The sequence below is a fragment of the Argiope bruennichi genome, chromosome 5 (genome assembly GCF_947563725.1).
Source record: "Argiope bruennichi chromosome 5, qqArgBrue1.1, whole genome shotgun sequence".
In the NCBI taxonomy this organism is placed as follows: Eukaryota; Metazoa; Arthropoda; class Arachnida; order Araneae; family Araneidae; genus Argiope; species Argiope bruennichi.
In genome coordinates this window covers 88,040,103-88,063,021 of record NC_079155.1, presented here as the reverse complement: position 1 = coordinate 88,063,021, position 22,919 = coordinate 88,040,103, and the positions used below count along the sequence as shown (strand labels likewise).

The 22,919-nt window shown below is 29.6% G+C and overlaps 1 protein-coding gene across 5 annotated transcripts in view; it reads right to left on the bottom strand.

Moving 5' to 3' along the window:
* The window catches only part of LOC129969257 (eyes absent homolog 1-like), a 188,858-nt gene that overhangs the window by 38,679 nt on the left and 127,260 nt on the right, over positions 1–22,919 (bottom strand). For 4 of the 5 annotated variants that reach the window (XM_056083723.1, XM_056083726.1, XM_056083721.1 and 1 more), the window contains 6 exons: positions 9,669–9,790; positions 9,495–9,581; positions 6,213–6,296; positions 5,145–5,217; positions 3,883–4,016; positions 1,410–1,544 (listed from right to left, as the gene is read on the bottom strand). In XM_056083723.1, the coding sequence (XP_055939698.1) occupies positions 1,410–1,544; positions 3,883–4,016; positions 5,145–5,217; positions 6,213–6,296; positions 9,495–9,581; positions 9,669–9,790 (635 nt within the window). The remainder of the gene's footprint in view (positions 1–1,409; positions 1,545–3,882; positions 4,017–5,144; positions 5,218–6,212; positions 6,297–9,494; positions 9,582–9,668; positions 9,791–22,919) is intronic. The other variant, XM_056083722.1, reaches the window with a different exon arrangement.

Sequence of the window (22,919 nt, the reverse complement as noted above, 5' to 3'; positions counted from 1 at the left end):
CACACACACACACACACACACACACACACACACACACACACACACACACACACACACACACACACACACACACACACACACACACACACACACACACACACACACACACACACACACACACACACACACACACACACACACACACACACACACACACACACACACACACACACACACACACACACACACACACACACACACACACACACACACACACACACACACACACACACACACACACACACACACACACACACACACACACACACACACACACACACACACACACACACACACACACACACACACACACACACACACACACACACACACACACACACACACACACACACACACACACACACACACACACACACACACACACACACACACACACACACACACACACACACACACACACACACACACACACACACACACACACACACACACACACACACACACACACACACACACACACACACACACACACACACACACACACACACACACACACACACACACACACACACACACACACACACACACACACACACACACACACACACACACACACACACACACACACACACACACACACACACACACACACACACACACACACACACACACACACACACACACACACACACACACACACACACACACACACTCATAAATAGTCGAATGTTTCAATATGAACCGTCCCTTTGAAAGTGAACCCAGTTATGTAGCCAGAATCAATACCAAATTACATAAATTGTGCAAAGAGTGCTTTCGCAAAATATTTGCAAAAAGAAAGATATTATTAAAAAGATATTATAGCTGCAAAATTAGTTCTTGATGATAAGAAATAGCAATAGGCTGGATTTGGCTTAAATTCGCATAACAAATTATTCTTTCTCGGATATAGTAAGTAACATTGAACTCGATATTCACAAAATGGTAGCTGGCTGCAGAATGCAGAAAAGTATTTTTTTGCGCCAAATGGAACGATATTAAAGGCGCTTCAATAAACCTTAAACTTGTCAATGAAACTTGTCAACTTTAAATATTTATATTTATAATTTAACACTATTCTGGATAATGAATCATGAGGTAAAATTTCATGATATTTAGTTATTCAATATTTAAATCAAAAGTAAAAGCGTACGTAATTCATGAACTTTTGACTTAACCGCATGACATCGGCGAGTTTTTAGCGTCACTGGCGAATCCGAGAAGTTCGATTTCGACTCAAGTGTCATCTTTGGCGATTTTTCGAAGGCGAGTAATTGCTAGTTTCAATAAACATGAAACTTTTCACGATTAGCTGCTGGCATGTCATTAATATCGAAATACCAAAACTAACTATACTTTAAAAATTAAAGACAATGAAATTAAATATAAAATATGAAAAACCTGCTCACCATATGTATATGGATTTTGAGCTGACTGTGTTCCATTTCCAGCTGGAAAATGTGTACTGTATGGGTTCAGATACGCACTTTGAGTTAATGAATTGTTACTGGTTTTGCTATTTTGATGACTTAGCCCACGACCACCTGAAAAAAAAAGGCAACTCTTTATTATTCATAATTCAATTTGCAATAAAACAACAGCTACTTTTTTTTTCAAATTATTTACGTAATCAATAATAAATGCAATTCTTTGCAGTCAATTCATTAATTAAATTTTTAATAACAATGAAAATACTTAAAGTTGTTAAATAAAAGAGGGTTAATGAATAAGAAGGGCTCAAAAGGCTTGATGATGTGGAGGAAAAAAAAGACTGATTATTTACTAGTGAAACTCTTCAACAATACATAGAATTGTGTTCAGAAATTTGCATTTAAAGGTAGCTGATTTGAAAAACAATACAGAAGAAATTTAACCTACAATTTTAAGAATTATATAATTATTATACTATAATATATTAATTTACACACAAGATTTAATGCATTATACATAATTAAGCATTGATTTAATTCAGTTAATGTTCCATTTTGAAGTCACAAAAGGGTTATTATATTGAAATGGACTTCAAGGTGTTGATTCATGATCAGATAACGAGGGCATGATCTTTTAAAATTCTACTCCACACCTACATATTTGGTAAAGTTTTGATCCTGGAAACCAAATCACCACAATATCATGTTTTAGGCTTGATAAAAGTAATATTTACATATTAGCATAGGACATCTTAAATTTTTACCCATTTATGGCCCCAATTTGGATGTGAAATTTTATCGCAATCTTTTTTTATGAACAAAGGCTCTTCTCTCAGACAATTTTTTTTCCCCATGAAAGTTGGAAAAACAATAATATTAATAACAATAAACAAAAATAAATTTAAAGATTTATGAGAGAAATTTTAATGAATTCTATCAAATCAAAATAGTTATCTTGAAATAAAAATTTGAAAGAAATAGAAAATTAACATAGCTGAACTTGGAACCAGTACACGTAGTTTAACAGTTTGACGTCCGAATTTATATTACCTCCTTACTATATGACGCATTTTCTTTTAGATTTTCATTGCTTCAATTCTCATAAGCATAATGAGACAGGAAAGATACTTGCATGTCAAATTGATTTTTATTTTCAAAATCAATGCTATTTTGACTTATTTTTTAAAAAAATTAACTATCAAAATTTGAGTAATTCTATGCACAAGTGACTTGTAATCAATTCATTTGTAATCAATTCATACAAATATGGTTGAAAGTTCCCAGCTGAAAAAAAACTCTATGTTCACTATGAAATCAGCAGATTATTGAATCGTTGAGATTTATTTGAAATTTAAAGAGAAGTCATAAAGTTAATTGACAAAACAGAATTTTAAAATAAGCAATAATTCTCAGGGGGGACTAAGAAAATGAGTTAGATTCTTAGAAACAGATACGGAAAAGCAGAAGCAAAAATATTAAGAAAAATTATTTTTCCTGTAGCTGCTAATCTAAATTCTACATTTAATGAAATTAAGATTAAATTAACGAAGCAGAGGATTAACTTCAATTTTGAGCCATCGCGAAACTCAGTTTCGTAGGACCGTTAAAAGAATATGAAATATGGCGCAGTAAAAATATTTTATAGTTAAATAAATTATACGCCTTGAACTATATGCATTACTGCTATCTACAGTGAGACGTCATGATAAAGAATTATTTTTGAATCACCCTTTCGAAAAACGATGTCGGTTTAGGGTTTAGTTATATTAACGTCCCGTTTGAAGCAACTCAAGGGCTATTTTGGGACGGACCTCGTAATTTTGAACTGCGGTCAGATGACGAGGGCCACAGCTGAGCTGGCACCCCCCCCCTCTCCACACCACAACAGTGCAAAAAACGATGTCACCTATTTTGATAACCAGATAGCAGCATCTTGTTTCATGGTATTCTCATACTGGAACCTTTTGTCAATATAGAAAGCTTTAAAATTGGGAGAGAGAAAAAGCATAAAAAATAGAAGTGGTGAGGTCCGGACTATAAAGCCAATAGCCGAATATTTTTCAATGAAAATTTCATGCAACCATAATTTTATGGAGATAAGGATTTTTTTTTTTTTTTTTTTTTTTAACATATACAACCTGCTACGAAATATTTGCATTTTGTATTCTCTAACAATGGTGTCCTTTTTCATACAGACGGGTCTAATTAATTAGAAGCGTGTGTACCTTTCCGATATTTTTCAGCGCATCTGTAGCATAACTTATTCACTTTTAAGGAAATAGTCTCCTTTATAGCATTTATCAAATTTTATTTTATTTATTTATCTATTGCCAAAGTCAGCGCAACATATCGCTTTGAAAGACAGACAGCAGGAGGAAGACAACGAGAGAAATCAATTTGAAATATATAGATTCAGGAAGGAATCTGCTAATCCAGCAATTTTTTGACCTACCTGTTACACCGTAGGATTGAGAAAGGACGTTGTAAGCAGCTGTGGCTTGGCTTGCCTGATTGTAAAAGTTTGAAGCCGCTTGCATCGAATAAGCAGGATTTTGAGCTCCGAATTGCTGATATGCCTGCATGCTGCTGAAAGAGAATGTCAATTAAGAATATTATTTAAAAAGCCCTTAATTTTGTACTTTATAAATAAAATTCGTCTTAGAAATTTTTTTCATTAGAATTTAATTTTGCTAATTCATAATTCGCATAATTCTTAATAACTAATTCATAATTCATTCTGATTAAATGAATTAACACAGTAAATACTATCATATTTAACTTCTAACCAAAACCTCTTTTTAATTCCTAAAATTTAACTTATAATTAAGCAGTAATGCTGATCCATATGACAGTCAGAGGATTAGAAATGCCGATTTTGATTTTCAGACGCTGCCGTGAAAACTGGGTTTTCGTCGAAATATAGATATCAATTAATTTCACCTTAATAATAAAGCTCAATAAAGTTTAATTTACAATAAATCTCAATAAAATTTAATTTACAATAAATCTTAATAAGAGTTAATTGATCTAAAAATTCGAATTAATGTAAACTGGGTATGAAAATAAGAGCAGCAAAAGAAATTGAAATTTTAAAATTAAAAATTGTTGCTAAAATTCATATTAACATCTCACAATTTTAATAAATAAATAAAAAGTGAGTAATTTTTTCAACAAAAAAAATGAGAGCTTTAAGGGAAGAATAATTGACAACTTAGTGATTAATAATTATAGGGGAATAGTATATATTACTTTGAATAAATAGCAATAAATGCAACAACAGACCAGATAAATAACGCTTTCTAACATGTTTAAAGCCTTTTCAAAAAGACTGAAATGTTATTTTATTTAATTATTTTAATTGCACAAATAAATCGGATACGGTTAACAGAAAGTATGGGTATGTTTAATTAACAAAAGTAAATGCAGAAATAAAAATAATTTCAGATAACTTAAAAATAATTTTCTAATGGTTAGTTTAGACTTAGAATTATTAAACTAATTCTAAAAAATAATTTTCTAATGGTTAGTTTAGACTTAGAATTATTAAACTAATTCTAAAAAATATTTGTTCTAATGATCTGTTTAGCATTTTATTTAAAAGCATGAAATAGTTCAATTTTTTTAATTATTTTTTAAATGTATATAAATAAAGCATGTTAGGATAGAACACCAAATCGTTATGCAATGTTATTAATAACAAAAAAATTTCCTAACCTGCTGTAGTACGAAGCTGGATAGGAACCTGTGAAATCCAGGGCTGTAGCTCCTTTGCCTGGACTAATATCGCCTGAAAACGATGAAAATGTTAAATTACTCTTTAAAATGTTTGAAATAATTTGATTATTTAATTTCTCAACAATCATGGACATTATGGTTTTGCTTTAATTATTGATTTAACACAGAGTAAAATAATTACTTATTAGATAAAAATATCTCAATCAAATAAACCTTTCGTGTTTAATCATTGCTTTCAGTGTTACGAAATATTTACCCAACAAATATGGTTGATATCAACCGTGGTTAAATAGCAACTGTCCTTCTCATACAAGAGTTTGTTTTTAAATTCTAAACCATCAATTCACGGATTATCACAAATAATGAATGTCAAATCGATGCATACATGAAATTGAGAACCTATTTCAAAATACATGTTTTGAAATAAACTGTCATCGTAAAACAATATTAAACAGAGCATTTTTCATAATTATTGGTTAAGTTAAAATTAGTTTGTTGCATTATTTATCGAAGTCGGTTCAATTTTATGTAGAAATTACATTCACATAAAACAATCAATAGATAATCTGAAATCCAAAAAAATTATATTTTGATATGGGTTAAAAGTTGAATAATTAAATCCAAATCTTTAATGTTTGGATAATTTTTTTTTTAAATCGTGAAAATGAAATACGTTTGAAATGAAATACGAATGAAAATGAAATGAAATGAACGTTTTTATAATCCATAATCACCAGTAGAAGTTAAATTTATATATTTTTTCTTTACCATTAAAAGATAAATTTCATTAAGAGTTAATTAATAGTTGAATTTAATATTTAAAAATTAGTATTTCACACAAAATTTTATAAAATCTCAAAGAAATTTTTTTGTGCAAAACGATTTGAAAAACTCAATTCTTGCACTGTTAAAAATCTTTTGTTAAAAAATGCTAAAAATCTTTAATAATACATTAATCTAAATAAAATTAAAAATTATTAATTTTTAAAAATTTTAAATTTAAAATGAAAAGTTCTTTCGAATTAAAAAAAATAATTTACGTCTTACCTGTATAATTTGCTAATGAATCTGTTGTAGGATATCCAGAATCAAGATGAGAAGCGTCAGGCGCTGATAAATGTTCTACTTTCACTACAAAAAAAAAATTCAAATATCTAATATAGAAATTAATAATTACATCCAATATTTATTAATTATTAATAAAAGTATTTTTAGATACAATTTTGATTATAATTATATTTGTAACTTTCCATAAGTTTTCTTTGCTTTATAATAAGAAAAGATTAAAGTAGTATATTAATCACTTTGAAAAAGTGAAAAAGCATCCAATTTAACTTACATAAAATATTTTTTCTAATATTAACCCTTTTCCCTCGGAAAAGTAATTCGATGCATTCTTATTTAATTAATACATGGACTTATTTATTACTCCAAAAAATAAATACATGCGATTGTTTTAAGTTGAGGTTCCTTGAAATAAGAGTTTGCATCTTTTCCCCATTCTGATTGTTCATTTTTAACAATTAAAATTAAATAAATATATAAATAAAATGTTAAAATAATGCACCATATTTAATGATAACTGAGAGAAGACATTCGAGTTCAAAAGGTTAATTCATCTATCGGTTATTTTGGATAGTTATAAAAATGTGCTCAGCTATTAACACGTACAATAAGCATTCAAGTATTGGAAAGATTAAATTTGATACTTAATTGGATATTAACTTTCAGTTATTTGATTAATTTGATTCCTCTATTAACTGAAAGTTAATAGAGGAATCAAATTAATTATTTTTTAATAGTTAATTACAGTTATTTTAATATAATATCTAGACAGACTTAGTGGTACTGAAGTAAAAGTTCTATTTCAGGCAAAATATTCTTTATAATACTTTCAAAACTGCAAATATAGATACCAAAACACTAAAATTTTAGGTAAAAATAATCTTTTGATAAAATCTGAAAATTTTTTGATAAAAAGAATCTACGTAAAAAAGTATTTACTTCAAATGGGAATCTGAAATTCCTTTATACATTAACTAACTCAAAGCGGTGTAATTCATTTTCTGAAAAGAAGGTTCAAGCATTAAAATTTCGTATTTATCATAACTTTTTACTGTGGGAAAATGGATGGTTAACTCCCCCCTCCCGCCAAAAAAAAGAACTTTCACACATCAATCACTCTCTTATCAGAAGGGAAAATATACGTTCTCTATAGCGCTTGAAGTTGTTCGCTAAGTTTTACTGCCAAAGGTAATCAAGCACAAGTAAACCTACAATGTGATCGCAAATGTCACTAGTTAATGGTGACAGCAAATGTGACAGAGTGCATCTGCCTTAAAACCTTTTTACCAGAATTCTTTTACTATTGTGAATAAATGCACTTCAACAGGAGCTAAAAGACTAAGTTGGGTTACATTTTGAAAGTTTAAAATAATAAAATTTAAAAATAAGTCGTACCTCATTTTTGATGGTCACGTAAGAAATATTCTAAAATGTCACAGCCGTTTTAAAGCGTGAGCATAAAAATAGATAAAATTAAGTAATAGACAGCAGTTATATCATATATTTCGGTTTCCAACTGATGAAAATGATGATGAATGACAGAATTTTATGAGCCAATTTTGGCCACATTGTGCCAGATATTTGGCAGTGTTTACTGCTGAAACTGCTGCTATATGTTTATGGTTTAATATTCAAAACTTGATCAACTTATATTTGTTCGTAACAAACTCTTTATAATTCATAATGAAAATCAGGCATAAAAAACATCATACATTAAAATAAGTATTTTTTGTATTTGTTATTAATTACACAGCTGTGTTGAAATGTTTCTGCCTATTCTCCAGCAAGCCACCAGGATTTGATTGGTTTCTAAGCTCGAATTCTTTTCGGTTAGCTTTCGAGCTCTAATTTAATTTCATTAGATCAACATCCATTTTGAAAGGTTTTGAATGTTTCATTTTGAAAGATTTTGAACGTTTCATTTTGAAAGGATTTGAACGTTTCATTTTGAAAAGTTTTATTGGTTTGTATTTCTTGATTTTGATTAGTGGTAAAATGAAGAGCGCAGAATCTGAGTTAGCGCTCAATTGCGTTTATGTTAACTCAAGACAGCATACTAAAACGGGAGGCAGATTCACTTTTGACGGATATTTGGTACTATCGGGTTTTCAAACAGCGTTTTTTTTTTTTTTTTTTTTTTTTTTTTTAACTCGAAACTGTACCTTCAATGTTTTTTTTTTTTTTTTTTTTTTTTTTTTACATTAATACAACTTTGATTCGTATCAAATTATAGCAAATCCTTTTTCTAAAATGAAAAGATTTATTAACTCGCAAACGGGTTAATAAAGGGTTTAGCAAAAGCAAAATGCTACCAAAGTCATTTCCAATTTTACATATATTGAAGGTTGGAAAACTTTCGCCCACTGACAATACTCATTAACGCTTTCATAAGCATCATGCTCGCGAACTCATACCTAAGGTTGTATTTAGCACTTCCAACATTTGAACCGTTAATTATTTGATGATTATCCTATCACTGTTTAGTTATATTAACGTCCCGTTGTAAAGCAACACTAGGGCTATTTTGGGATGGACCTCGTAATTTTGAACCGCGATCAGATGACGAGGACGGCACCTGATCTGGCACCCCTCTCTCCATGCCACACCACACCAGCGGGAGGACGTTTGGCATGACGGATTTAACGTGCAACAGACCCCCTTACACGACGGTTCGGTGAAATCAGGTCTCGAACCTAAAACCCTACGGTTCACAAGCCGAGACCTTACCACCTGGCCATGGCGGCCTCTCCTATCACTGAAAAATTTTCTTATTTGCTCATAACAATCTGGAATAGCCTGGTTTCAGCTTAAATTAATTAAATTCAGTATATCTAATGAGCAAACCTGAAGCATTAGATGCTTTGAAATCCACAAAAGTCAATAAATTCAAGTCAATTAACAAATATTAAATAAGGCTAATAATTAAGTTGCTATCATATCAGGCTAATAATTTAGTTGCTATTTACCATTTCTGTACATAAGAATGATTTAAAAAGTTGTTAAGTATTTTTTGTCTTCTCATGGGTTATCATTAAAATACAAAAATTGCAGATATGAATGGTTTAGCAAAAATACAATTTATACAGTATATTTGATCATTGATTTTTCTGAAATAAAGGTTGAAAAAAAAAATGTTTTCAAATAGAACGGTAAAATCTTTTTTGGCAAATTATGAACTAAACGATCTGAACATTAAAAAAATAATAAAAATAAAAACATTCTCATGAAGTCTGTGATAGAAGAGATTAACAAGTGATAACGCACCTGGGGCTTCATTTCCGCACATTCCCCAAGCAGATGTAGAATTATATGACGGCGAATCATTGGGACTTGCCATAGGACCTAGGACACCTTGAAAGCATACAAGTAGATCATACATCAAAAAAAATTCTTAGAATGAATTTCAAATATGTATAGAGAAAAATTAGAAGACCCTACCATTTGTGGAGAGTGTGGGTGGTAAACTTGGGGATTCAGATGCTAGAGAATGTGGAGAGGTCTGTCCACTGTCGCCTTGAGTCTCTGGACTGGAAAGACTACCTTGCTGACTCTCTTGACTACTGCAATGATAAAAAAACAACCCTGTATCATAAAATGGTCCATTCAATAGAATTATTTAAATTTTGTATTCACAATAATCGTTACAATAATGGATGGTTCCTCTCTCCCGTTTAGGGGTACACCAGGTATTAGAACACAATGCCTGCACTATAATTATAATGAGGTATGTTTATCGGCAGATCTAGTAAAATATTTATAGGACACCCAAGAAGAGATAAGGAGCACTCAAGAACTGATAAGATAAATCGGAATATCTTATCAGTTTTTCCCAGGGTATAAAAGACCAATAAAAAATGATTACTAGATAGTTGAAATGGTTGGTTGCTTGACTTAGTATTGTTGAGAATTAAGTGAGAATAAAGTGTTTGATAGACAACATTTGTTATTGCAATTTCTTTGACCTTAATGCATACCTCACCGTGAAAAGAATCCATAAAAATTTGTCGATCTATATTAGATAGCATGACAGAATCGGATGAATCAGCAATGAGCTGATTCATCCGAGTTCAACGATTTGTATCATAAGCATTTCCACATCATAATTCGGAAATTTATTATAGAAAAATTTTAGGCGGCAAAACCGAAAAGTAGATCCTGATCTAATTTAGATGAGCGCACAATGCTCTGGACCCATATTTAAATTTTATTTTTATTAATTTTGTTGTTGAAAATTAGTTTGAAATAAAAACTATGCAGGTGGTAATATTTTTCATTTGAATTGGTTTGGTTTGGTTATATTAACGTCCCGTTTGAAGCAACACTAGGGCTATTTTGGGACGGACCTCGTAATTTTGTACCGATTTGAAAGATGAACATGAAAGGAGTATTTATACAATAAATTTCAAATTACAGATGATCACATTTGGGGAAAATTTTAACAGCATTCTACATAAGTCTTCCGTCCGATGCAGTGAACTAGCAATAGTAAGCAATTATGAAAATAAAACAACTAAATTTCATTAAAAAAAATCCTTAAAATTTATTTTTTAAACTTACATAAATATAAAATGTAGAAATAAAATGTGCTATATTTGGCGATACATAACGATTCATCGGTTAATGAAAATATATCCCCCCTTTTTTTCCGAGATTATCTATCTGTATATAAGCTGACTCCGTGGTTAAACCTTTACTAATTATCGGCTTATACCGAGTATGTATCCTTATATTCGTGTCGAACACTAAAAAAATATTGAGCATATATCCTTCAATTCGTTCATTATTCACGTGAAGGAAACATCAAAACATCTCGATGAAATGATAACCAAAAGAATGATTTTAGAATATTTAGATAATCATATGCAGAACAAGAAAGTGGCTATCTAATGAGTATAAATGGCTTTCGAAATTAGATTTCACATTAAAAAAAGCACACTTAAATGAGCCTAGTAAAAGTTTAATTTATTATTGGGAGCCATTATTATCCCACAGAAGTTATGTTATAGTTGAAAGCACAGTAGCGAATACAGGCATTTAGCTCTCCTAGGCACAGTGTATAAAATGTATAAAATGATTCCTCTTTTAATAAGCTGGTTTATTTAATTTCATATTTCTACACATTTTTAACTTCCTCAACAAGTTAATGATTGATCCAGGGTTGACTTTTTATTTTAAGGATATCTTATTTATTAACTATTTATTATGACATAACTGTCCGTTATCCACATTTCTCACAAGCTGTATTGATGAGAATACTATTTAAATAACCAGTAAGCGTTTAGAAATACTCTTAATAAATTAGGTGAACTTAATAAAATAGGTAGGAATTAGACGAATAATATTTTAAAAAAGAGTTAATACCTTTCAAATCTTAAAAAATTTGTAGAATTGGTATTTTTTGCAAAACTTATTTATTTGGAAAATTGTCTCATAATATCTTTATAACCCATTGCCTCCTTAGTCTGCTCTGCTGTCTAATCTGCTACTGAGAAATCTTGGCATTAAGTTATATCACCACGATTCAGAGTTGCAAGTTTAATTTCAAAATAGTCCTAGTGCGTTTTTAAAACCAGAAAATTGATTTATAAGTTCAATCCTTCATTCTTCTATATTCTATGTAAGGAAATTAGAATTAATTAAATTAAATTAAAGAAATTAAAGGTAAGAATCGCCAAGCATCCAACTTTAAACATCCAAATATTTTTGATAGCAAAACCCTGATGTTTCTCAGCTCGGCAAGCATTTTTATTGCTTACAGATGATACAACAAAGTTTGAAACATATGGCATCGGAAGCGAAAATAGTGATTAGATGAATGAGTAAATATCAAGAATAACAGATCAGTTCTTTAATTTATGTCATTATACTAAATCTTTCTCTCGTTATAAAGTCTTATATTATAATGGGATCTTGTTGACTTTATAACATCAAAATAAAATTATTACATCTTAATTGTAATAACAGACTATTACATCTGATGATAAGAGACTCTGATAATATCTCTCTTGTTGTTTCTTAAGGCACTTGCACAGACAAGCTCGCTGTTACGAAGACAACCATTTAAGACGGCGGGGGAGCGTCACTTGTTTTTTTGAATAGCGCCAACTAGGACCAAGAGTACGACTTTGCTACTCACGCATCACCCATTCGCTTGCACAACCCCTTTTTACAGGAGGGTACATTCACACATCGAACAACAACCATGCCCAAACCGAGACTCGAACCCAGGACGCCCAGATCACGGAAAAGACGCGCTACCACTATGCCAGTACGCCAGCGAGGATATATCTTGCTGACTTTATTACATCAAAATAAGAAACTCATAGTAAAGGACAAAATTCTATAATTAAATTTGTATTGTTAAAAAGACATTTTTTTTTAAAATTTTGAAACGATGTAGAATTTATTTTTGTACAATAATGTTTACAAAAGATCAGAAAAACAGGAACAATTAGCTGCATTTTTAATTAATCAAAATTTTAAAAGAATCCCTCCAAAGTATATATGAGCCGAATTTAATAGTTATAGATGAATGGGTCTGGCCTATAGAATGCCAACACACACATTAATCTTAATTATTAGTAAAGATACATCACTTTTATTTGTGTGTTTTCTTCAACACAATTAAATCTTATCCGTTCGTTGTTCCTCTTTTTTTTTTTTTTTTTTTTTTTTTTTTGTGTGTGTGTGTGTGTGTGTGTGTGTGTGTGTGTGTGTTTAGATTTTAAAGTTACAAACAGTTTTATGGCTTTAATATTGTCTTTTCTCCGAGAAATTTCCGCAGTATTTTTTCATGATCTGTATATATTTAGTGATTCAATATTAAGTGATTAATATTATCTCAAACAGTATATCAAAATATATTTAAACTCTTTTTCTTCTCCAAGATTGCATAACCTAATGTCAAAATTTCAACTTTTGTTGAAAGGGATTTAAATAAAACTGATTTAGAATTGAAAATTATATTTAAATTGCGGAGAATTATTAAAAGAAAAACCCTTAAAAATTGATTTTAAAAAACAATAAGTCAGGCGTATAATTTAAAATGTTATTCCCACTATTTTGAGCATATAAAACTTTTATTTCCTTTTTGAATGTGCGATACTTCTGGGTTGCCTTTTTGGGTATGCGCATTATTCTATCAATAAAAAATATTCGCACACAACATAAAATAATTTTTTTGGTTGATTACTCTTTATACAATATTTTGTTTCAAAAATGCATAAGAGAAATATCAAATCAGAAAGAGAAAAAAATCTATGGTATAGATTTTGTTCTCATATAATGAGATTATCTATATCTATAGTTATATAATCTCATTTCATATATAGCATAGGTATCATATAGCTTACTCCAGATAAATACTCTTTAAGTGTTTCATTAACAGGTAAATGTTTTTTACAAACAAATTAAAATAGAAACCGCTGATTCACTTACGGTTTTATCTTTACTGATATCTTTATTGCGAAAAAATCACCGACATCAACAGTAACTAAAAATCTTTTTCATGTTTATCCAGCATAAATAAATATCACCGTGATCTGAAGATACTAAATGCATTAAAGAAAGCAATATTTTCCAAAATCTAGAGAGAGAGAGAGTATTATTTTGTCAATTTGAGCACATCTGGAAAAAGGCTAAGAACCTTACGGCACCTGCTACTACTCAGCGCCGTGCGTTATCTGAAATGATGACAGCCCCCAACACGTAGCAATTCTAACACCCCCACTTGCCGAGCTGAAACAGCTTTGTTGTACTCTCTTGCTATCGGTTTGAGTTCAACACTGTGAGGAAACAGGTCTGTTTTCAATTTGGTACCGGTACGCTATCTTTAAAAGCATTTTTTTTTTAAACAACCACCACTTTCCGATTCTGGAAAAGCAGATTTGGTTGCACCATTTTGCCAGATTAATGTACCAGAAAAGAGCTATAATTTCTTAGAAGAAGAGCAGGACTTCTCAGGTTTTAAATCTCCTGAACTCAAGAGGGAGCCGTGCATGAATTATGATTGCACTGCAGACGAACGAACCGTGAAGGCTTTATCAAATCTTCAACTTCTGTCGATGCTGATTCGCTGCAACCCATGTTTATTTGAAACATTTCATCACAGTTTTGAAAAGAAACATATTAAAATGCGTTTATTTTTAAGATGATTAATAAAGTTTCATTTCCCCATTGGATTGGATAAGCAACATGCTTTTTGCTGTTCACTTGAATATTTGAGAATTTAACTTCAAATTAGCAGGCTCTAATGTCCAAAAGACAATGCTGCTGCCGGCGTCCTTGCATAGGGGTAGCGCATCTTCCCCATGATTTGGACGTCCCACGTTCGAATCCCGGTTCGGGCATGGTTGTTCTTCATCTGTGAGGTGTGTGAATGTGCCCCCCTGTAAAAAGGGGTTGTGCAAGCGAATATGTGAGTTTCATCTTCATATGAGCTAGAAGTCAGACTTCTGCCCTCGGGTGCTCAGGAGTCTTTACCCTCAGAAGTACTGCACCCCCTTACCGTGGTAACGCGGACACGACATTATCACTATTCTGCTGGTCCGAATTAACTGAGTTCAATCATATTCTTACCCATTCTAATATGAATATTGCAAAGTGAAACTTTAACAATATTTACCCATTTTTTTCAAGCTTTTTAAAATTAGATAAAAATTGTAGAAACTGAAGAAAAAAACTGTAGTGTTTTTACCGTATTTATAAGTTCTAGAGCATCTGATTCTATCTGTACTTTTTTTTTATTTTGAATACATCCAAAAATTTACAAAACCTGTTTGACAATAAATATTTCGTCATGTGTTACTGTGAATAAACTCTGACATTTTCAATAATAGACAATACCTCTTCTTCGAATTACAATGGAGTAGATATCTTATCCACAAGTGACTTAATGAACGCAGTACCAACTTTTAAATGTAATGCCATTTCTGTGTGAAATTGGAACTTGAACAATAATCACCCAATCATTATTTCTCGTAAGCCATTCAAGTGATGTAAGAAAGAAAGCTAAACATATCAGCTTTGAAAAATATCCTGGTGTGACAATGGAATACAAGATAATAAAGTTTCTTAAAATCTAAAATTTCAATATATCATATACACTCCTCACAACTATAACCGTAATATCGTCTATACCGAAACAAATACGTGAACTTAAAAACTTAAAAACTACAGCCTAAAGTCTTTCAAAATCGGCAATCAATTTTACAACTATGCATATGAGAACCAAATATAATTGTTTGGATTTTGGATTCATTATTATGGGTAGTTTGCAATGTAAAATTGAACCAACTCCAAACTATTGCACTCAAATTATTTAAAATTCAATAACTAGATTTAAAAAATTGCACTGCTATAATAGTTAAATGAACCAACTCAAATCATTGCAGTGGAGATGTACAATACAATAACCAGATTTTTTTAAAAAGTAGCGTTATAATATTTTTTTGAAATGTTTTGCAAAATTGACCGCTCCTTGGAATGTACGATTCCCAGTACTGCAATCGCTACCTTTGCAACCTTTGTGTTCTCCATTTAAATATTTTGGATGCATTTCAACGCATTGTCACGCATGTATATTTCCAAGAATTAAAATACACATACTGCAAAGTGTCACTCCAAGTAGCCAAGGAAGCACTTATTTATTCTGAATATAACAATTAACAAGCAAATGCTTTCCAAAGGAATCAACACTGAACAGAACACCATAGCTAACCTTACAAAAGCCCCATATGTAAACGCTCTACTTCATCCACAAAAATGCAACCGCAGCAGTAAGGAAAAAAATTAGACCTACTATAATGTTGTGATTTATTGATACACGACGTTACGACGTGCACTTGTAAGATTTTAACAGCTGGGTAAAAAAACTAAATGAGTCCGGAAAACGTTCTTAAAATACTTGGCGGACTTTTTCTTGTCATTCAGAAAAGAAAGGTGTCGCTTAATCATGCGATGGCTGCGCCATCTGCATGGACGGAAACGCCCCTCTGTCGACAATTCTCTTAATGTATTTTTGTATATTTTTTCAGAGCTTGACGCCAAGATGGGTAATTTTTCTTCCAGGAGGAAGACGATTCCCAAGCTTCAGTAATCGTCAAGCTTGAAATTTAAGTAAGAGTGCTGAACAAAATAGAGGTATTCTTTTCGCCCGTTGTTTCACTTTTCTATTTATTTGTCAAATATATAATATAAAATATATATAATGTCAAATATATTTGTCAATTATATATAAAGGCAACATATATATACATACACAAAAAAATAAAACACCTTTTTTTATTTTTACCATCAAATTTTAAAAACTCTCTTATTTAATGCTACATATCATTAACATTTTTTTTTTTTTTTTTTAGAATTCTCATTATCAGACCTAGATTACTTATCACCAAAACTAGATTAATTCTTATAGGGAACAAGATAGTCAATGTGGGTTTCGAATTCCCTTTCCTTTTGCTAATTTTCAAAGATTTTTTTTTTTTTTCATTTTTAATTTAAACCCTATCAAATCAATTGTTAAATATTACGAAATAAAAAAAAGCATTTTATTCGAGTCAATTTCAAGACAGATTTAGTTTTAGTACCTTATGCATAAAAAAAATTTGAAATTAAAATAAGAATTCAGACAAAAAAAAAAGTTAAAATTAAAGGTTAAAAGAAACTAGAAAAAAAAAATTTATCCACTTGAAAAAGTGGCAAGCCTCCATAGCTCAAAATTTCTTATCCTTCTATTATTGCATTTTTTTTCCAATATGTTTATTTATTTTATATTTTATGACTGCAGAAAAGATTTGTCAGACCTTCGAACTTAAGAGTCGTTCATACAAATATTAAAAATCTAGGCCCATTCTGATCTGCAAAAGAATCCGAAATCATAAAAAAAAAAAAAATAATCCTAAAAAAAATTTTTAAATTTGAACGGTTCTTGATTTTAAATTGAATATATGGAGTACATGGCCCTTGCAGATCATACAAAAGCATAAAATTTATTTATTGTCACACACACAAAAAAAAAAAAAACCTAGGAGAAAATCCCTCAAAGGAGCCTACTTACATAAAAAATCTATTCTGTTTGTTACACTTGCAGGCTTGTTAAGATTAAATTAACATATATTTTAAATTTGTACAGAATTATCAGCGTAGAACTATTTTTTCTTCACAAAAGATAAAATATCTCTAATAGAAACTAAATGAACACAGTACTGAAGGACCTTATCACTACCAATAATAGAAAAGTATTTGCATTCTACAGAACTTTAAACCTAGAATACCGAATTTGACATAAATGTACTTTCGAGGGAGAGAATGTGAATCTTGGAACGATTTTTTAAAGAAATTTTAATAAAAATAAATTAATTAAATTAAGTGGGTTTTTAGCATTCCCTTTGTAATTACCAAAGATATTATGGCACAAAAATTAGTTTTACACCATCTCAAAATACAAAAAAAGTATGCCTTCAATGAAATTAATTTAATTATTGTACAAATTATTTCTATTTTTAAATTAATTTTTAAAAAAATATATATCTTACATTTATTTGGTAATAATATATTTCGCTATTCTAAAAGAACTCAAATAGCTATTGAAAACAGCAACAACTTTTTTATCCTAGATTTTTCTTCCGTTATTAATGGTGGAGGCATAAATACGACAATATAAATAAATAATATATTTTCCCATGATGAGTCGGTTTCTATTTAAAGTATGGCTTTAATAATGTTTTAAAGATATTTTTGTTATTCATACAATTACAGTTCAACTTCACTATTAAACAAAAATGAGAATTTTTTTAAATAGTGCCATCAAGGAAGTTCTTGAAAGTTTAAACATTTCCGTTTAAAATTAAAGCTCTTATTTTAGGGGAGATGGTATAAAATTAGATGCAGAACACAATGAACAGAAAGAACTGTAAGATTTCTAAAATATGTTGAAATATGTGGTACATATCTTATCAAAATTTGCATTTTAAAAATATTTTTCTATAGAAGTTATTAAGAGCAAGCTAAATAAAACATTTAATTGAGAATTTTAGTAATTTAAGAATCTTAGCAAACCTGTTGTTCGCCACAGGAAGTTGTTAATAAAGTATAACTTGTCTTTATTATATAGTAGCCTAATATTATTCTTTTACTTCCTTTTCTTATTTAAGCAAATCCACTGAATGGTCTTAAACGGTTTTAAGGAATAAAATAAAAAGTGGGGAAAGATGCTACATATGTTTAAATATATCCCCGAAATATATCTGCAGACCTTTATATTATAATTTAGCTTTTTACATCTTGATTTAAACTTTGAAAATACGAAACCGCTTTAATTTAACATTTCCCTAAAGATTTTATATATTTAAAGACATTCAAATTTTGCGAAACAATGATACAAATAAGTCCTATCTATAATATAACTTATTTTTAGATTAGTATCTATAAAATAAAATATAATTAGATTATAATTTAGATTAACCATTAATTATTAATAGGATTAACCAAGACAAAATGAATTACATATAATTCTACCAAAGAAATATTTTGAGAACTGAGTACTTTTCGGCCATTCAGTAATTCTGTTTAACTAAAATTTCTAAACACTTAGAAATTTGAAATATTTACAGACATGTAATTCAAAGTTCTTCAAAATTTATATCTTCAATTAGTATAATTGTATGTACTCTGATTTATAAAATTAATAATTTCAAAATCATTTTTTTAAGAAAACATATATCTTTTTCAAAAAGTTTAACTAATTTCTTGAACCCTCTGTATTTTTATATAAAAATAAAAAATTATAATTATTAACGTGGTATCCATTATTGCATCAGTGCGCCACAAATGTTTTAATTTATTTCCGATATAGTTTTCTTTTTTTATGTTTTTATTTTTCTACATAATTTTGTTTCATATAATATTAATACAATTGAGTTGCCTACAAGTTTTTTTATTTATAGATTTTTTTTTTTTTTTTTTTTTTTTGTATTTTATAATAATAAAGTAAATATATTAAAATAGGATAAGAAGAAAAAAAAATCGCTTCAATTCCTTTTTTAAATTATATGTTACATGATTTCTAATATGCTTTCATTAAAAGAAATTACTTTTATCCTAAAAATAAATTAGATGATCAGTTTTAATTAGAAATTAAAAGACAAATTGTAAAAACCACTCGAAAACTTCCTTTCACACCCTCGATAAGACAACATCCAATATTTCATTTTTAATTTTGAAAAAAGAATTTGATTTTAAAGAATTATACTTGCTAAAAAAGAGGGATTTTTTTTTAGTGGATAAATTAAAGTATTGAACGAAAGTTTTAACATTTCTGTCGCCCTTATTTTAAAATTTTAAGTACAGTATTTTTTTAAGCTAATGCGAATTTCAATAAAATCATCAATAGTATATATTTATTATTAGATTCCATCCATCAATTTCCGAAAAAAAAAGATAAGCATAATATCAATACACTTTTAATTATAAAGTGTCATCATATGATAAAATTATAAGAATAATGAAGTCAAAATTTTTTTTTTTATATTAGAATAATTTATTCATTGTAATATATTTAACGTTACAATAAACAAAGTTGTCTCACAAATTATTTGTATCTCTAAAAGAAAATATATACAAATTACTTATACATAAAATAAAAAATACAAATAGTTCCACCCTCATTCGAATTCATATCCTGTAAAATTTGTTGATTCAGATAAACATTTGATTTTCCAGCTAGATTCTGGAAAATTTTACATTTAAATTTTGTAACCAGAAAGTATTTGAATTGAATTTTAATTAAAAATATATTAAACAAATGAGTTTTCCAGACAAATAAACATGATGAAAGACTAGTATAACAATCTTTAATTGAAAATTTATCTTGAAAGCTAAAGATTTTAAAAATCGATTATCTGAATCAAGGAATATCAAGTTTCAAATAACTGAAATAACTCTTATTAAATAAGACTATTTAAAGTTTATTTTGTATGTTAATATACGACTGCAGTACAAATCTACCAATATTCATAAAAGGTTTCTTATGGGCTTTAAATATTTTAACTAAATGTAACATATACATCATGTTCCTCAAAAAAGTAGTTCAGAAAAAAAAACAACTTTCGCATGAAAAAAAAAAAAAAATCCTACTTGGAAGTTGATTCATGTGTTGTACCTTTAATCATTATAAAGATTCAGTGCATGAATTTATTAAAAAGAAAACCATAAAGTAATGTACTAAGAATTGAATGTAATATTTCTTACTAAGCTGTTAAAATTACAATTTTTGAAAGGACAAAGCATTTAACCCTATTTTATTTGATTTATATGCCCACATTAATTAAAAAGGAATAAAGGTGCAAACTTTGGTTGAAAGAAGTAAATAAAAGGCTTAGTGATGTCACTGGAAAAATAGCCTTTATCTCTGATTTATGTTGATTGCGAAAAAGTAATATTATATTAATATTTAGAATGTTTCTAAATCAGTTATCAGTCTTTTCAGTTATAGATCTCTTCATAAATTAGAATCGAGTAAGGTAATTTTAAAATTTTGAAAATGCTTAGATGTTGGATTTTTTTTAAATCATCGAACAAAAGTAATTTTTAGAATGTATGAAGCGTTTAATAGAAATTTGTTGATTTTTAATGTGTTTATATATGATAATGATTATTAAACTATTTGAATTTCGTCTTATATATAAGACCGAAGAAAAGTCTTAAGTATATAAATGGGATCACCCCATATGCTTTGTAGCCTAAATCCTTTGCACTGATTTATCCTTAAAAAAACTTTTGCGCGATAACTGTTAAAAAAATTATTGAAAATTGTTCATATTGATATTATTTAAATGATCTTCTTATGCTATATTAGTAGGCATACACTGGAGTGTTTGAAACATTGTTTTCTTTGCTGCTATTGTTCTGCTTTAATGGGACGTTTAATGGCTTTGTTGATAAAAAACAAAACAAAATACCAATACTATTAATAACTACTCGTAAATTTTTTTTCGCTGAAATTTTTTACAAATTTAAACATTTTTTTAAAAAATTACCTAGCCTTTTAACAATTGAAAATCAACGAGACTTAATGAATAATAAGAATTTCCATTCCAAACGGGCCTGCATGTTAAAATTGCATCTTATATAAATTTGAAAACAAAATGAAAGAAACGTAAGAAATTGCCTAGTAAGCAACCACACATGTGAGTTTTAAATTCCGCATATGAATAGCAAATTAGAGTTCAACAAGTACTAACCTAAGTCAAAGCAATCCATAACATAGACCACATGGCACGGTTCTGTAGCACCCTTTAACCGACAGCTAAGTTGCATACCCTTCTCCTCAAAAATCCGCCACTCATGTGCTGGACACAACAATCCCCAAGACCTCCTACACGTTTTTATCTTTCTCTTTATTATATTTTATCATCACAGTTTAATGTTTCTTTTTATTTTTTTTAAGCCTACCTCCTTATGAGAGGAAAAAAATGGTAACCCCGTTTGTCTACCTGTCACCAGATCTTATCAAGATACGACAAATTACACGCAACGGACCACACCTCCACATAGCCAAGGGAACGCCTCAGTCCAATATATATTGAAGCTGCCAGCATCTATTGTGTAGATTGATTGTTGACTACGTATATACCCTGGAGGTTTGCTCGTAAAAAGGTTGAAATTTTCAAAGACATCGAAATTGTTTCGGTATAAATGGGTGTTGGCCAATCTTTTTGCTTGGTGAACTCTTCAGAATTAAGATCTTTAGCAGTTTCGATGAGATCTTGATAATAGATCTTTTTTTCCGCGGTGGTGTCAAAAGATTCCTAAAGAAGTGCAGTTTTGCTGTTTCATAAGTACTTTATCTTTTCTTTTTTGGTCTCATAGGAAGTTTTTAATCGAAAAGTAAATTTCTTTTAATAAAACGTCAGAGGATGGCTAGTTAGTCGTGTTTCCTGTTTGTCAGATAGGTTTTTAAACCTTTTTTTAGATTAGCTTATTACATTGTAGATTTTTATCTGAAGCAGTAGCCTTATGAGAAGATGTCTCTTTTTATGCTGAACAGGATAGTGTAAAATGCAATTTTAAAATTAATGAGAAAATGGAAGGTGTCTAATTTTATTTATGGTGTTTATAAAATATTCGATTTGCATAAAATAAAACTGAAAAATCGTTAGATTGACGGTTGGGTACCGTGATGATATACAAGGATTTGCATAGTTATGCCTTGTAGAAAGAAACTATGCCTTAAAAGATATCAAAAACCCATTTCAATTACTTAAAGGAAGTTAAGTTTTTATATAAAATTTTAAGAAGCCCTCCCATTTTTTTTTTACGCCCGAAAAAATTGTAATTAATTTGCAATTGTAATCGAATTGCATCGTTCATATTTTCTTAAAACTAATGAAAGTGAAAAAAAAATTGTCACAAAAATTCAATTTCACACAGGTTGAAATTGAATTCACTCCCCAATTTTGACCTAAAAATTATGTCTGGAGTAACCTAAATTGACAGTATTAGTGAAGTTGTTCAATGTACTAATACGCCCAATTAAAATATTTTGTATATGATGCCACAATATTTAGGAAAAAAGTCTAAACAGAATATAGCGATTTTCAACAAAAGATGAAATTCCATGCACAAATAAAACAAAGGCTTCATAACCACCCTCTGTTGAAAAAGGACACTTCAGGAACATTTAATAAAACT